Raw genomic sequence first — 17,024 nt, forward strand, 5'->3', positions numbered from 1 at the left:
CCGACGTCCGTCTTCCCCAGTCCGGACAAACGTCTCTCGGCCTCTCTCCCTCTTTGCCTACCTTTCGCCCCCTTGCCCAAGGTGCGAATGTCGGCCGCTGCCCTGGCCCAGGTCAGGATGTTGCCTTCGGAATCTCCGGTGAGGACATCCCCGTTGGTGTCAAACACGAAGCACTGGATAAACTTGGGTTTCTTGTATTTCTGAGGGGAGAGAAGTTGGTATCACTGAAGGGCGAGTCGAACGGACTGCCTAGGGCCTAGGGAGCCAGTTTGGTCTCGTGATTTAAGACTAGAAACCAGGAGACGGTGAATTCTAGACCCACCTTAGGCAGGAAAGTTGACTTTGGACCGATTGCCAGGAGATGGGGAGTTCTAGTTTCGCCTTAGGCATGAAAGCTGGCTGCGGGACTTTAGGCCGATCACCAGGGGACAGTGAATTCTAGTACCACTTTAGGCATGAAAGCTGGTTGGAGAACTTTGGGCCAATCACCATCAGGAGATGGTGGATTCTAGATGGCCTTTAGGCATGACAGCCGATGATGACTTTGGACTAATCGCCAGGAGATGGTGAGTTCTGGTCCTGCCTTAGGCAGGAAAGCCAGCTAGGTGACTTTGGACCGATTATCTGGAGGTGGTGAGTTCTAGTCCCACGTTAGGCATGAAAATCAGTTAGGTGATTTTAGGCCAATCACCAGGAGGCAGGGAATTCTAGTACCACTTTAGGCATGAAAACTGTCTGAGTGAATTTGGACCAGACATCAGGAGATGGTGAATTCTAGTTCAAGCTTAAGTGTGAAAGCTGGCTGGGTGATTTTGCACAATTTACTAGGATACGGTGAATTCTAGTACCACCTTAGGCATGAAAGCTGTCTGAGTGAATCTGGGCCAGTCACCAGGAGATGGTGAATTCTAGTCCCAGCTTAAGTGTGAAAGCTGGCTGGATGATTTTTCCACCAATCACCAGGAGATCGTGAATTCTAGTTCCCCCTTTGGCATGAAAGCTGAGCGGATGGTGTTGGGCCAATCACCAGGAGACAGTGAGTTCTAGTCCCACCTAAGACACAAAATCTACATATATGTATAAAATCCAAGATTCTTTTACCCCAAAGATCCCCTGTTTCTTGGTTAAGCTGCTTCCCACCCAGGTCCAGAAATAGATGTGAGATTTTCCAGCGGTGATGATGTTGCTACTGTCTTGGGGATTAAACTCTACCATCAGAACGGATTCGTTGGTGCTCTAGGTAGAAAAAGGAAGAGCAAAAAAAAAAAAACACCTCTCAGTCTATGGGATCTGTCATGATTCATTCATGTGTGTGAAATGGATCCTGCAGGATCAAAACCCCAAATTCATGTGTGCAGCCGCCATGCCTGCAAATACAAGTCGTCCTCAATTTACGGCTGCAATTGAGCCCAAAATCTCCACTGCTAAGCGAGACCGTTGTTAAGGGAGTCTAGTCCCATTTTACGACCGTTCTTTGCCACAGCGGTTAAGTGGATCACCGCGGTTGTTAAGTTAGTGACACAGTGTATGCTTCCATCCTTGAATGCTCCTCCCACTTATTTTTTTTTTTAAATCTGCCATAGAAGCCAGCATCACTGCATCCCACATCTGGCTCTTTCCAGCTCTCACCTTGATTTCGGCTTGCTTGGTGCCACGGACACAATCCCACACGGAGAACATGTGTTCATTGGATTCATCAATCACACACAGGTAGGCGCCCTCGTCCTTGATAGGGGGGAGGGAAAGAATGGCAGGTCAGGTTGGAACGGTGTGCGGAAAAGACCTTGGGGGATGGATGAAAAGATGCTGCCAAGGGAACAGTCAGATAAGAGTCAGCCTAGCCCTCAGCTGCATAATGGGTGGAGAAAGACTCAGAAGGGACCCTCCCTAGTTTCTCAGGATATAAAGGAGACGGCTGGAATGGTATGTGGGGAAGACCTTGGGAGAGGAGACTAAGATGCTGCCAAGGGAACAGTCAGATAAGAGACAGCTGAGCTTCATAATGGACAAAAGATTCAGAAGGGACCCTCCCTAGTTTCCTAGGATGTAAAGGAGAAAGACCTTGGGAGAAGGGTGAAGAGATGCTGCTGAGGGATAAGAGACAGTTAGATAAGAGACAGCTGAGCCCTTGGCTGCATAATGGACAGGCATATGTGAGAAAGATCTTGAGGGATGGATGAAAAGATGCCAAGGGGAAGGGTTAGATAAGAGACAGCTGAACCCTCAGCTGCATAATGGATGGAGAAAGCAGTTCAGAAGGGACCCTCCCTAGTGTCTTCAGATGTAAAGGAGAAAGACCCTGGGAAACTGGACGGAGAAACGCTGCCAAGTGAAAAGTCAGATAAGAGACAGCCGAGCCCTCGGCTGCATAACGGACAGGCTCAGAAGGGACCCTCCCTAGTTTCCTAGGATGTAAAGGAGAAAGACCTTGGGAGAAGGGTGAAGAGATGCTGCTGAGGGATAAGAGACAGTTAGATAAGAGACAGCTGAGCCCTTGGCTGCATAATGGACAGGCATATGTGAGAAAGATCTTGAGGGATGGATGAAAAGATGCCAAGGGGAAGGGTTAGATAAGAGACAGCTAAACCCTCAGCTGCATAATGGATGGAGAAAGCAGTTCAGAAGGGACCCTCCTTAGTGTCTTCAGATGTAAAGGAGAAAGACCCTGGGAAACTGGACGGAGAAACGCTGCCAAGGGAAAAGTCAGATAAGAGACAGCCGAGCCCTCGGCTGCATAACGGACAGGCTCAGAAGGGACCCTCCCTAGTTTCTCAGGATGTAAAGGCGACGGCTGGAATGGTATGTGGGGAAGACCTTGGGAGAGGAGACTAAGATGCTGCCAAGGGTGCAATCCAATACTGCAAGCTGGATTGAGATTTTCTGCAAAAGGGCATCAGAGGAAATAAATAAGATTTATTCTTCCTTTTCGGCCTTCCTTTCAAGGAAGGGAACTGAACACTTACCGCTGTAGAGAAGGCCAGGGAACCAACGCCTCTCTCGAAACTGCCCAGACCGATTTGCTGCAGGGTCAGAAGTGTGACGGAGTCCCAGATGTGAACGAAGGGCTGCAGCGGCTGCAGGAAAGACCCCACCCCAGCCCAAAAAAAACCCCCAGGTCAGCATTTCTGAGCATCAGCACTGAAACAGTAGAAAAAGAATGTATGTCTATAGCTGGTTTTTGACTTACAACCGTTTCTTTCGTGACTGCTTGAAGTTACGACGGCACTCAGAAAAAGGGACTTACAACCTTCTCCTGACACTTACGACCGTCAATGAAAAAAAGCTGTAAGTAGTCCCCGTTTAGTGACCAAAATTGGGAGCAGCAACAAAGTCATTAAATGAAGTAGGGCTAAGTAAAACTACGGCTGAGCATAGGTAATCTTCCTTTGGCTTTCCGTTGCTCATGGTTGCAAATAGGAAGATTGGGAGTAAAATTGGGTTTTTCATCCCCGTCGAAACTGCAAACGGTCACTGAATGAGGACTAGCTATAGCATTCCTGATTGTGCTTCTTGTCTGGACTACCTCGAAGGGCTAACAGTGGGATTACCTTGCCGTCTTTGTCCACGCCGGCCATCTGCCCCGAGGCCACACGGACTCCGTCAGGATGTACTGCAAGGCTACAAAAAATGTACAAAATTTGCCTAGGAGAACCCTTGTAGACCTTTTCGGATTCTATCCACCATCGCTTCCCTTTTGAAGGAGAAACCAGGAGACGGGGAGTTCTAGTCCTGCCTTCGGCAAGAAAGCCACCTGGGTGACTTTGGCCAATCATCAGGGAGAAGGTGAGTTCTAGTTCCTCATTAGGCATAAAAGTCAGCCGGGTGATGTTGGGCCACTCACTAGGAGCTTGGGAGTTCTAGTTCCTCATTAGGTATGAAAGTCGGCCGGGTGATGTTGGACTAATCACTAGGAGCCTGGGAGTTCTAGTTCCTCATTAGGCATGAAAGTTGGCCGGGTGATGTTGGGTTAATCACTAGGAGCCTGGGAGTTCTAGTTCCTCATTCGGCATGAAAGCCGGCTGCATGACTTTGGGCCAATCACCATGAAAGTGGGAGTTCTAGTCCCCTTTAGGCATGAAAGTCGGCTGGGTGATGTTGGGCCAATCACTAGGAGCCTGGGAGTTCTAGTTCCTCATTAGGCATGAAAGCCGGCTGCATGACTTTGGGCCAATCACCAGGAGAGTAGGAGTTCTAGTTCCTCATTAGGCATGAAAGTTGGCCAGGTGATGTTGGGCCAATCACTAGGAGCCTGGGTGTTCTAGTTCCTCATTAGGCATATAAGCCGGCTGGGTGACTTTGAGCCAATCATCAGGAGAGTGGGAGTTCTAGTTCCTCATTAGGCATGAAAGTCGTCCGGGTGATGTTGGGCTAATTACTAGGAGCCTGGGAGTTCTAGTTCCTCATTAGGCATGAAAGCCGGCTGGGTGACTTTGGGACAACCACCAGGAGACTGCGAGTTCTAGTCCCGCCTTAGACAGGAAAGATGACTGGGGTGCCTCTGCGCTAATCCCACCCGCTCACCAGCGCACGCAGTCGGTGTGGCGAAGATAGTGGCGCTGGGTGCGCCGCTGGACGTGGTAAAGCACCACCACGCAGGCAATGAAGTACACCAACTCTCCGGATGTTAAGACGTAGAGGTTGGAACGGCAATCACGTCCCCGATAACCATAGCTGGAGAGGTGTTAAGAAAAAAAGTGCCCAAAGTATAATCCCTGACCCCAGGGGTGGGGTGGGGTGGGGAATCTACAGGTATTCCTTGACATATGACGAGTCGCTTAATGACCGTTGAAAGTATTGACCCACCTCAAAAAGAGGACTTACGACCGGATCTGGAGTTCTGACACTCAGCCCCTCCAGAACCTTGGATCTGGGTTGTAAGTTGTCCTTATTAGGTAGGGTCGTAACTTCGAATGGTCACTAAGCAACCGGTCGTAAGTGGAGGACGACCTGAAGCTTAAAGCTATGCAGTTTTGGGAAAGGGGGAAGGACGCCTGTGAAGGATACACCCAGTCCAGTTGCAGCTTCTGAGTTGGCAGCTCCATGCGCAGATCCTCGTAGTTATGGAAGTCGGAAGGGATGTACATGGTTATGGGACGTCCACGCAGAAACATCTTGATGGAAAGTCCTTCTGAAGGGACAGAGGGTGGAAATGATGATGATGATGATAATAATAATAATAATAATAATAATAATAATAAGAAGAAGAAGAAGAAGAAGAAGAAGAAGAAGAAGAAGAAGATCTTTCTCACAGGAAGCTTCAAAAGAAGAAGAAGAAGAAGAAGAAGAGGAAGAGGAAGAGGAAGAGGAAGAAGAAGAAGAAGAAGAAGAAGAAGAAGAAGAAGAAGAAGAAGAAGAAGAAGAAGAAGAAGAAGAAGAAGAAGATTTTTCTCACAGGAAGCTTCAAAATAATTAACCGGTGGAACAACTTGCCTCCAGAAGTTGCGAGCGCTCTGGAAGTTTTTAAGAAGAGATTTCAGACAACCATTTGTCTGATATCGTACAGGGTTTCCTGCCCGAACAGGGGGTTGGACTAGAAGACCTCCAAGGTCCCTTCCAACTCTGTTATTCTGTTATTCTCTTAGAATTAAGGAGGAATTTCCTGACAAGAGCAATTAATTGAGATACGGGCGATTCCGGATTTACGTGCTTTCCGCTGGGCCCTCAAGACTTTTTTATTTCAACAAATAAAAAAGGGCTGGCCTAACTTCTCCAATTGTTTAATTTGAATTTGAATTTTAAATGGGGTATTTTATTTTATTATTTTATTTTATTAATTAAATTTGCATACCGCCCTGCTCCCGAAGGACTCAGGGCGGTGAACAGCCATAAGATAAAACATATAGATACAAAATTTAAAATAGAGATAAAACAAATTAAATAAATTCGGCTGAACCATTTTAAAACCCCCAATAATTTAAAACCAAATTTAAAATTCCCATTTAAAAGAGGAAAATTTAGGTCATTTTAATTGTTGGGCCAAATTGTTTAATCTATTTTAAATTGCTTTTAAATTTCTGTATTCTATGTTTTTTTTACCTTTGGCTGTTCACCGCCCTGAGTCCTTTGGGAGAAGGGCGGTATACAAATTTAAATATAAATAAATAAATAAACAAACTTAGTGGGACGACTCGCTTACAGAAGTTGCTCCATCACTGGAGGTTTCTAAGAAAAGGTTAGGCAGCCATTTGTCTGAAATGGGATAGGATTTCCTGCTGAGCAGGGGGTTGGACTAGAAGACCTCCAAGGTGCCTTTTCAACTCTGTGGTCCTATATTCTATTCTATATTCTAAAAAAGGCAAGGTCCATGTTGTTTTGGGGAAGGATCCTAGGTAGAGGCAGATGTAGGGTCTCCAGCTTGGGCAGGGGGTTGGACTCGATGACCTGCAAGGCCCCTTCCAACTCTGTTAATCTGTTAAACTCTGTGTGTGTGTGTGTTTGGTGAGGTAAAATAAAATAAAATAAAATAATAAAATAAAATAAAATAAAATAAAATAAAATAAAATAAAATAAAATAAAATAAAATAAAATAACATAATAAAATAAAATAAAATAATAAAATAAAATAAAATAAAAACAAAATAAAATAATAAAATAAAATAAAAACATAAAATAAAATAATAAATAAAATAAAATAATAAAATAAAATAAAATAAAATAATAAAATAAAATAAAATAAAATAAAATAACATCATAAAATAAAATAAAATAATAAAATAAAATAAAAACATAAAATAAAATAATAAAATAAAATAAAAACATAAAATAAAATAATAAATAAAATAAAATAATAAAATAAAGTAAAATAACATCATAAAATAAAATAAAATAATAAAATAAAAACATAAAATAAAATAATAAAATAAAATAAAAACATAAAATAAAATAATAAATAAAATAAAATAATAAATAAAATAAAATAAAATAAAATAATCAATCTTTATTTTATTGATTAGCCCTTAGGCCATATCAAAGTACAGAGCTCCAGAAACAATTATTACAAGAATTTGGTAGAAACAATTTAAAATAAAATTGGAATAGGAATAAAACACGATTTAAAATGTGTTCATTTTAAATTTCATTTAAAATGAAATGAGAGTAAAATACAATCTAGAATGAAATCCGAATGGAATACAATAATTTGAGATACAAATTAAATATGATTAAGATTATATTAGAACGTCACCCCTGCATCTGCCCAATCAGTCTTAAAACTACTATTAGAATTACATTATTAAGTCAAATGCTCTTTCCTGCAATCTACCCCATTCTGCTATAAAGAAAAGAAAAGAATAGAATAGAATAGAATAGAATAGAATAGAATAATAAAATAAAATAAAATAAAATAATAAAATAAAATAAAATAAAATAAAATAAAATAAAATAAAATAAAATATCTCTTTATGTAGGAAAATAGCATGTGGGTCAGATGGCAAAGTTGATTCTTCCTTTCTACCAATAGTCCTCGACTTACAACCGTCAGGCCAGCTGGAATTTTATGACCGTTTTAGCAGTGGTCGTTAAGTAAGCGAACACCACGGTCATTAAGCAAACTCATTGTCCTCAATGGGCATTCCTTGCTGACAAATGCCACTTTCTGACCAAAAACACTGTCAATGGTGGTCGTATGTTGAGGAACATCTTACAAGACCCCACGAATGATGGCCAACCATCTCCCACCCACTCAGTCCTAATTAAACCCACTCCCTGATAACTAGCCAGTCACTCCTTTTCGAAGATCCTCACCTAGGTTATAGTTCAAACGCCGAGAACTTGTCGGTCCTGCAGGGAAGAACAGAAAGAGGCGATTTGTCCTTTCCTCAGCAGAAATAATAATAATAATTATTATTATTATGTATTTTATTCATTAAACCTGAAACTCAGTCAACTGAACATTCAAAAATGCATCACAAATACCATTAACTGGCTCTATTATTATTATTATTATTATTATTATTATTATTATTATTATTATTATTATTGGTTAATCTTTAGTGAGATTCACAGCCTTTGAGGCTGGTTAATAGCTCAGCAGCTCGAGTCCTAACCAAGGACCTAGGAACCGTTAAGGTATCGTCGGAGGATGTCAGCTGTTCCGAGTAAGGTGGTTTTTTATAGAGTCAAAATGTTCAAGTCCGGCAAATTTAGAATTTCTAAAGAGCGGGGTAGCCCTTTGGGTATTGCTCCGAGGGCTCCAATTACAATCGGGACAACACACGATTTCTTTTTCCACAGTCGCTCAACTTCAATTTGCAAGTCCCGGTACTTTGTGAGTTTTTTCTTGCTGCTTATCTTCAATCCGTGCATCACCAGGTACTGCAATGTCAATGAACCATACTTTTTTCTTTTCAACTATTGTTATGTCAGGTGCGTTATGGACCAAGTGCCTGTCAGTCTGAATCCTAAAGTCCCACAAGATCTTGAGTTTCTCATTCTCTGAAACTTTCTCAACCTGATGTTCCCAGTGGTTTTTTTATATATATTTATATATAATAATAATAATATATTATTTTATTATAATATTATAATTATATTATAATTAATTATAATAATTATATTATATATTATTATTATTATTATTATATTAAAATTAATAAAAATATAATAATAATAATAATAATAATAATATTTATTTATTATTATTATTATTATTATTATTATTATTATTAAATTTATTTTTCACTCATCTCGGGGGTTCAGGGGCCTCTGAGTGACCATTGGCAGGCACCCCTTGTCCCCCAGCTTCAGAGGTGGGACAGTGACCGTCATCCTGGTCCTTGAGAAAAAAACCACACTTGCAAACTGCAAACACATAAACACAGCTGGAAACTCACTCACCTGGGCTTAAGGTGGGATCCTTCGATCGGCTGCAAGATGCAAAACAGAACATCAGACAGTTCACCGCTTATCTGACATGATTACTTTCTATTTTTAAATTATCCCGTTTCCGTTTTCCTGTACAGGCAGTCCTCGACTCACGACGCTGCGTTCAGCGACCGTTCGAAGTCAGAATGGCACTGAAGAACGTGGACTTATGACCGGTCCTCGCACTTACAACCATCAAAGCGTCCTCACGGGGTACGTGGTCTACGCTGGCGACCTTCCCAGCTGGCTTTCGACAGGCAAAGCCAATGGGGAAGTTGGATTCGCTTAACGACTGTGTGATTTACTTAAGTGGAGCGATTCATTTAACAACCGTGGTAAAAACGGTCGTAAAATCGGGCGCGGCTCACTTAACGGCTGCTCCGCTTAATGATGGAAGTTCTAATCCCAATTCTGGTCTTAAATCTAGGACCGTCTGTATATTGCATTGTCGTCACTTCCTTTTCCTCGCCACAACTTCCCTGTAGGGTAGGCTGAGCTCAGAGAGGAAAAACTGGCTCTAAGTCCTCAGGCTGAGGGGGGATTCGAACTCAGAACTCCCCACTCTGGTTCTTGGGCTGAGTTAGAGGGACGAGCTTGAAATCCACCCGTTTTTCCCTCCAACCACAACAGGACCGGGGCAAATGGGACAGGTAATCCTCACCTTACGACCACAATTGAGCCCAAAATTTCGGTTGCTAAACAATGCAGATGTTAAGTGAATTTTGCCCCATTTTACGACCTTCCTTGCCACCGTTGTTAAGTGAATGACTGGACTTGTTCAGCTAGTAACACAGCTGTGAAGTGAATCTGGCTTCCCTGTTGACTTTGCTCATCAGAAGGTTGCAAAAGGGCATCACGAAACCCCAGGACACTGCAACCGTCATAAATACAAGTCAGTTGCCAAGCGTCCGAATTTGGATCGCGTTGACTGTGGGGATGTTGCAACGGTCGTTAAGTGTGAAAAACGGCCATAAGCCATTTTTTTTCCCCCAGTGCCGTTGTAACTTCAATTGGTCACTAAACGAGCTGTTGTAAGTCAAGGAACTACCTGTATTATATGCGGGCATGTTTTTGTTTTTTTTTTCTCACTTTTCAAGGCTGCTGGACCGGTTAAAAAGATTTGCGGTTGAAGCTGCTTTCTTCTGGAGGTGCTGTTTGGTCCTGGCCAGTTTGTCAGAGGAGCTGTTCCTTCGCAGCCTGGAAAGGAAAGGAATTCCACATCACGCAAAGGAAGAAGGAAGGAAGGAAAAGAGAAAAAGGGAAAGGAAAGAGAAAGGGAGGAAAGGAAAGGAAAGGAAAGGAAAGGAAAGGAAAGGAAAGGAAAGGAAAGGAAAGGAAAGGAAAGGAAAGGAAGATAGAAGAAATGCAAGAAAGGAAAGGAAAAGAAGATAAAGGAAAGGGAAGGGAAGGGAAGGGAAGGGAAGGGAAGGATGATAGAAGAAGGGAAGGGAAGGGAAGGAAAGGAAAGGAAGATAGAAGAAGGGAAGGGAAGGGAAGGGAAGGATGATAGAAGAAGGGAAGGGAAGGGAAGGGAGGGAAGGGAAGGAAGATAGAAGAAGGGAAGGGAAGGATGATAGAAGAAGGGAAGGGAAAGGAAAGGAAGGGAAGGGAAGGGAAGGGAAGGGAAGGGAAGGAAAGGAAAGGAAAGGAAAGGAAAGGAAAGGAAAGGAAAGGAAAGGAAGATAGAAGAAGGGAAGGGAAGGGAAGGATGATAGAAGAAGGGAAGGGAAGGGAAGGGAAGGGAAGGGAAGGGAAGGGAAGGGAAGGAAAGGAAGATAGAAGAAGGGAAGGGAAGGATGATAGAAGAAGGGAAGGAAAGGAAGGGAAGGAAAGGAAGGGAAGATAGAAGAAGGGAAGGGAAAGAAGACAGAAGAAGGGAAGATAGAAGAAGGGAAGGGAAGGAAGGCAGAAGAAGGGAAGGGAAGGGAAGGAAACGAAAGGAAAGGAAAAAAAGAGAGTCAGATTTAATGCAAAGGAAGAAAGAAAACATTTAATAGAAAGGGAAGAGTCCGATTTGAGCGAAAGGAAGAAGACAAAAGAAATATCTTGGGAAGGAAAGACAGATGTAATGCAAAGGAAAAAGGAAAAAATAATTAAAAGAAAAAAAAACTGGGGTTTAATGCAAAGGAAAAAAGGAAAACAATGGAAGATCTTGCTATGATCTTTCTTTTTCCTTCTTCCTTTCCATCAAACCTGACTCTTTTCTTTCCAAGAGTCAGGTTTGGTGGAAAGGAAGAAGGAAAAAGAAAGATCATAGCAAGACAAAGACAGATGTAAAGGAAAATAAAAAAATAAAAATAAAATAGGAAGCGAAGGATTTAATGCGAAGGAAGAAGGAAAAAGAAATGGAATACAAAAGGAAAGATAGATGTAATGCAAAAAAGAAAATAATAATAATAGAAAGATTCAGATTTCATGCAGAAGAAAAAGAATTATCATAGCACTTATATACCGCTTCAGAGACGTTTCCAGCCCTCTCTAAGCAGTTTACAGAGTCAACTGTCTTGCCCCTTCAACAATCTGGGTCCTCATTTTAATGACCTCGGAAGGATGGAAGGCTGAGTCAACCTTGAGCCAGGCAGGATCGAACTCATGGCTGTGGCCAAAATTAGCCTGCAATGCTGCATTCTAACCACTGGGAGGGAAGGAAGGAAGGAAGGAAGGAAGGAAGGAAGGAAGGAAGGAAGGAAGGAAGGAAGGAAGGAAGGAAGGGAGATGGATGGGTAGAAGGAAGGAAGATGGATGGGTAGAAGGAAGGAGAAATGGATGGATGGATGGATGGATGGATGGATGGATGGATGGAAGGAAGGAAGGAAGGAAGGAAGGAAGGAAGGAAGGAAGGAAGGAAGGATATCCCCCCAACATTTAGATACTCACAGCTCCTTTTTGGTGGCCATCACGTTCTGAACGATGGGGATCGGGGAAGCTCGGGTGCTGCTGCTGTTGCTCCCTTCCGAGGGGGTCTCCGGAGATGGAGAACCCGGCCCTGGAGGCTGACCCCCAAGCCGTGACTGCCCCGGGCTCGTAGGTTTGTCCTTGCTAGCATCTGGCGGAGGTTCTCCAACGTCTTGAGCTTCCTGGAGGCACGGGCTGGATGGAAGTTGGTTGGAGCTGTGGACTTCAGAATTCTCCTGGACTGTTTCTAGCTCGGAAGTCATGTCTTCTGTCTCGGTTAATGGACCGAAGGAATTCTTGGCAACTCTGAAGGGGCCACCACCGCCGAAAACTTCAGCCAGGTCCATCTCGCCAACGTTTGAAGAGTCCCGAGAGGACTTTCCCCTCGTAGCTGTGGTCTCCTCTGCCTGTTGAAGACCTCCATTGCTAAGAGTCGTTCCCCTGTCTCTCCCCGGCACCCTAAAGTCCTCTGTTTGTGTCCCGACGCTGACCCTTGACCTCTTCTCCGCTTCCAATGCCCGTTCTTCGTGGCTTCCTAATTTGGAGACGAGGGTTGAACTATAAACAGAAAAGAGGATAATAATTCATTTGGGCTCATGGTGGCCCCGAACCCTATTTGGTAAACCCCCCAAAACTAAAACCAAGCTGAAAAACAACTATAAAATTCAGTGATGGGATTTAATTTTTTTTTTTACTGCCGGTTCTGTGGGCGTGGCTTGGTGGGCGCGGTTTGGCTTGGTGGGCATGGCAGAGGAAGGATACTGTAAAATCTCCATTTCCATCCCACTTCAAGGGAAAGGATACTGCAAAATCTCCATTCCCACCCCACTCCAGGGGCAAGGATACTGTAAAATCTCCATTCCCTCCCCACTCCAGGGGAAGGATACTGTAAAATCTCCAATTCCACCCCACTCTGGGGGAGGATACTGTAAAATCTCCATTCCCACCCCACTTCTGACTTTCCTCGTCAGAAGGTCGCAAAAGGGGATTTTATGACCCCGTCATAAATATGAGTCAGCTGCCGAGAGTCTGAATTTGGACCCCGAGGATGCTGCAACGGTCCTAAGTGTGAAAAAAAGGTCCTAAGTCACTTTTTTTAAAGTACCGCTGTACCGTCGAACGGTCACTAAACGAACCGTCGTACGTCGAGGACTACCTGTATATTATACATATATATTGCGGGAAAGTACCTGGAATTTTTGGAGGCAGCCGGAGGTAGGATCCATTGGGCATCGTTGCTATTGGGAAGTACAGCGGCTTCTTTAGCCTCTGCTGCGGAGGAAAATATATGTATACTTCTCAGAGTGTTTACAGTGTGACTGCTATTTTGAGATAACCCAGGAGCAAAAATATAGGGCTCAGAGGTTTGGTCGTTACAAACAGTGGTTTCTATACAAGACTTCTATATACATACATACATGTGGTAGGAACAAACCAGGCAAGCAAGCAATCTTCAACTCTACACAGAGAGCTACAATGCAGATAGAACACCAAGAAGAGAGAGAGAGAGAGAGAGAGAGAGAGAGAGACGCCCTCTGATGGCCTCCCTTATATAGACAGCTTCTTAAAGCGGCAATAACCCTGCTGATTCACCCTCAGTCTTAAAGCGGCAGTAACCCTGCTGACTCATCCTGGTCCCCAGCCTTACAGCGGCTGCTCAGCTTTAAATCATCATTACCCTGACAATACTTCAACTCCCAGAATTCCCAAGCCTGCAACTTTTAAGACTTGTGGACTTCAACTCCCAGCTGGCTGAGGAATTCCGGGAATTGAAGTCCGCAAGTCTTAAAGACTTGGTCAAGTTTGGAGAGCTCTGCTCTAACAACATCTCACCGTCCAACAGGTGCTGTCTGAGCCACGGGATCTGCTGGTCGTAGGCGTTGAGTCTCCGTAGGGCATCGGCTAAGGCTGATTTCACCAGGGTCAGCTCTTCCTCCTGGCTCCGAAGGCGGGAATCGATGTCGACCAGCCAATCCGGGTGAGAGAAGGCCCTGGTGCAGTTCAAGAGGTTCTCACCTAGGACGGAGAAGAAGGGAAGACCACCGTAATCACCCCAGTAATATTTTTGAGCAGCATACATTAGTTGAGCACAACTAATGACAGCCCCACTCGGTGGTCTAGACAAGGGGTCTTCAAATTTGACTTCAACTCCCAGAATCCCTCAGCCAGAAACGTTAAGACTTATGGACTTCAACTCCCAGAATTCCCCAGCCTCCAACTTTAAGACTGATGGACTTCCCAGAATCCCTCAGCTAGAAATTTTAAAACTTATGGACTTCATCTCCCATAATTCTCCAGACTGCAACTTTAAGACTTATGGACTTCAACTCCCAGAATTCCCCAGCCTCCAACTTTAAGACTTATGGACTTCCCAGAATCCCTCAGCCAGAAACTTTAAGACTTATGGACTTCAACTCCCAGAATTCCCCAGCCAGAAACTTTAAGACTTATAGACTTCAACTCCCAGAATTCCCCAGTCTCCAACTTTAAGATTCGTGGACTTCCCAGAATCCCTCAGCCAGAAATTTTAAAACTTGTGGACTTCAACCCCCAGAATTCTCCTCTTCCAACCTGGTCTGTCCCCCCCCCCTTTTACGACATGTCCGTCAGCCTGTGAAAAAGCAGACTGCTGTTTTTTGAATCTCTGCAGGCTTAGCCAAAACGGGCCAACCTGAATAAAATGGAAGGAGTCCAAGTGATAAAGTCATAATCACAATGTGAATAATAAATGGATGCTCGTGCCGAGGGCACTGTCCGACATTTATAAAAGAAGTCCACAATTTTCCAGAGAGAGAGAGAGAGAGAGAGAGAGAGAGAGAGAGAGAGAGACTAAACAGACCACAAGTGTCAGAGTTTTTCCCTAAGTCAAAACCAAATAAACCTCAAAAAGTCTTTTTTGGGGTTTTGGGATCCACATTTTTAGCCGATTTGGCATCCCACCCTAATTTTGGGGAATTTTAGGCAGCTCAACAATATATGAAGTGAAGTAAATAAGGATTAGATGGGCAGATTGTTGAGCTGCCTCAACAATATATATATATATATATATATATATATATATATATATATATATATATATATATATATATATATATATATATTGTTGAGGCAGCATATATATATATATATATATATATATATATATATATATATATATATATATATATATATATATATATTCTCCAAATATTTTTGCCAAAGCTGCAGCGCCATGTCTCTAATTAACCCAGCGGGCAGAAATGTTCAGTTTTCCGGGCGTGTCCTCAAATGCCACCGTCTGCGGAGCAGAGAGGAAGAGGGAGAGGAAAAGGCAGGACTCTGGCCACATGCGAATAACAGAAAGTCCATCCTGTGGGCACAAACTCAGGTTCGGTTGTTCGGCTGTCCGTTGACCGTTGATGTCTTGGCAGGAAATATTTTTTCCGTTAAGAGGTATATTTTGCGAAAGCACCGTCCGTTGCAAAACACAGCCCCTCTCTCCCTCCCTCCCCCTCCCCCGCCAAATAGGATAGGATGGGATGGGACAGGACAGGACAGAATGAATGAGATGGAAGGGACCTTGGAGGTCTTCTAGTCCAGCCCCGCGCTCAAGCAGGAGAACCTCTACTATAAATATAGTATAAGGAGAGTAGAGGTGAGGTGAATAAGATAGGATAGGATAGGATATAGAATAGAATAGAAAATAGATTAGAATGGATTAGATTAGAATAGAATAGAATAGAATAGAATAGAATAGAATAGAATAGAATAGAATAGAAAATAGAATAGAATAGAATAGAATATAGATTAGAATAGAAAATAGAATAGAATAGAATAGAATAGAATAGAATAGAATAGAATAGAATAGAATAGAATAAAAAATAGATTAGAATAGAATAGAATAAAATAAAATGGAATAGAATAGAATAGAATAGAATAGAATAGAATAGAATAGAATAGAATAGAAAATAGAATAGAATAGAAAATAGAATAGAATAGAATAGAAAATAGATTAGAATAGAATAGAATAGAATAAAATAAAATGGAGTAGAATAGAATAGAATAAAATAAAATGGAATAGAATAGAATAAAATAAAATAAAATAGAATAGAACAGAAAATAGAATAGAATAGATTAGAATAGAAAATAGAATAGAATAGAAAATAGAATAGAATAGAATATAAATTAGATTAGATTAGAATAGAAAAGAAAATAGAAAGAATAGAAAAGAAAATAGAATAGAAAATAGAATAGAATAGAATAGAAAAGAAAAGAAAAGAAAAGAAAAGAAAAGAAAAGAAAAGAAAAGAAAAGAAAAGAAAAGAAAAGAAAAGAAAAGAAAATAGATTAGAATAGAATTGGTTAGGATAGGATAGGATAGGATAGGATAGGATAGGATAGGATAAAGCCGTGATGGCGAACCTATGGCAGCATGCCAGAGGTAGCACATAGCGCCCTATTGGCACGCGAGCTGTCGCCCCAGTTCAGCTCCGCCGTGCATGCCTCCCGCCGGCCAGCTGCTTTGGGTCTCTGCCACGCATGCGTGGGGGGGAGGCGAGGCATGTGGGGGAGGGAGCCACGCACGGCAAGCACAGGGGCGCATGCCGTGGCTGCACACATGCGCAGGGGATGGGGCTCATGCACGCGCATTGGGGGTTCGGGATGGGAATGGGGATTTTGCAGTATCCTTCCCCTGGAGTGGGGCAGGAATGGGAATTTTGCAATATCCTTCCCCTGCCGCGCCCACCAAGCCACACCCACCCAGCCACACCCACAGAACCGGTAGTAAAAAAAAAAATTGAGTTGCACCAATGGATTGAATGGTGAGCCAATTGAAACGGAATCGGACGTTGGACAAGGAAAAACCACATTAGGGCAGACAAAGAAAATCCGATAAAGAAAATATCAGGAAAGCAACCTCTGGCAATCGGAGCCAAAACCTGCAGGAATATTCTCGACTGAAGCTTCCCACCCTTTGACAGTTTGAACCGAATCGGTCAGCCAGGTCAAACAAGCTTCTGTGTCACATACCCAGCATGTCGCAATGGAACAAAAGTCAAGAGTGTTTTGGGGTTTTTTTTTTTTAAATGAAGAAATTTTTGCTCTTTTTCCTCTGAGCCAAACAGCCCAGCCACCCAAATGCACTTTTAGGAGAAATAAGGCCCTGCAAACAGAGTCAGCTTTGTTTCTTTCTCCTTCGCCCACAAAACTCTCTTTGCGATGATGTCTGGCAAAGCAAAAAAAAAAAAATTAAAAAAAAAAGCCATTTCATTCGGTGACCTTCTCAA

General features: G+C 42.7%; 3 protein-coding genes across 3 annotated transcripts in view; all 3 read right to left on the bottom strand.

Moving 5' to 3' along the window:
- Window positions 1–7,767, bottom strand: part of LOC139322008 (echinoderm microtubule-associated protein-like 3) — a 20,108-nt gene extending 12,341 nt beyond the window's left edge. The window contains 8 exon segments of the mRNA XM_070950975.1: window positions 62–200; window positions 1,102–1,236; window positions 1,630–1,725; window positions 2,964–3,074; window positions 3,549–3,618; window positions 4,522–4,671; window positions 5,005–5,128; window positions 7,744–7,767. Coding sequence (XP_070807076.1) covers window positions 62–200; window positions 1,102–1,236; window positions 1,630–1,725; window positions 2,964–3,074; window positions 3,549–3,618; window positions 4,522–4,671; window positions 5,005–5,111 — 808 coding nt within the window. The 5' untranslated portion in view covers window positions 5,112–5,128; window positions 7,744–7,767.
- On the bottom strand, window positions 7,712–16,774 carry LOC139322401 (uncharacterized). Its single transcript, XM_070951500.1, has 7 exons — window positions 16,768–16,774; window positions 13,591–13,773; window positions 12,948–13,029; window positions 11,740–12,315; window positions 9,952–10,059; window positions 8,836–8,864; window positions 7,712–7,779 (listed from the first exon to the last, which is right to left on the bottom strand). The coding sequence occupies exons 1-7, from the start codon at window positions 16,772–16,774 to the stop codon at window positions 7,712–7,714; spliced, it is 1,053 nt and encodes a 350-aa protein (XP_070807601.1).
- Window positions 13,710–17,024, bottom strand: part of B3GAT3 (beta-1,3-glucuronyltransferase 3) — a 33,881-nt gene continuing 30,566 nt past the window's right edge. Inside the window, exon 7 of the mRNA XM_070950978.1 lies at window positions 13,710–13,773. The gene's annotated coding sequence lies outside the window, so the exon portion shown is untranslated. The remainder of the gene's footprint in view (window positions 13,774–17,024) is intronic.

The sequence above is a fragment of the Pituophis catenifer genome, unplaced genomic scaffold, assembly GCF_029215685.1.
Source record: "Pituophis catenifer annectens isolate HBS135680 unplaced genomic scaffold, rPitCat1.0.hap2 SCAF_10, whole genome shotgun sequence".
Lineage (NCBI taxonomy): Eukaryota > Metazoa > Chordata > Lepidosauria > Squamata > Colubridae > Pituophis > Pituophis catenifer.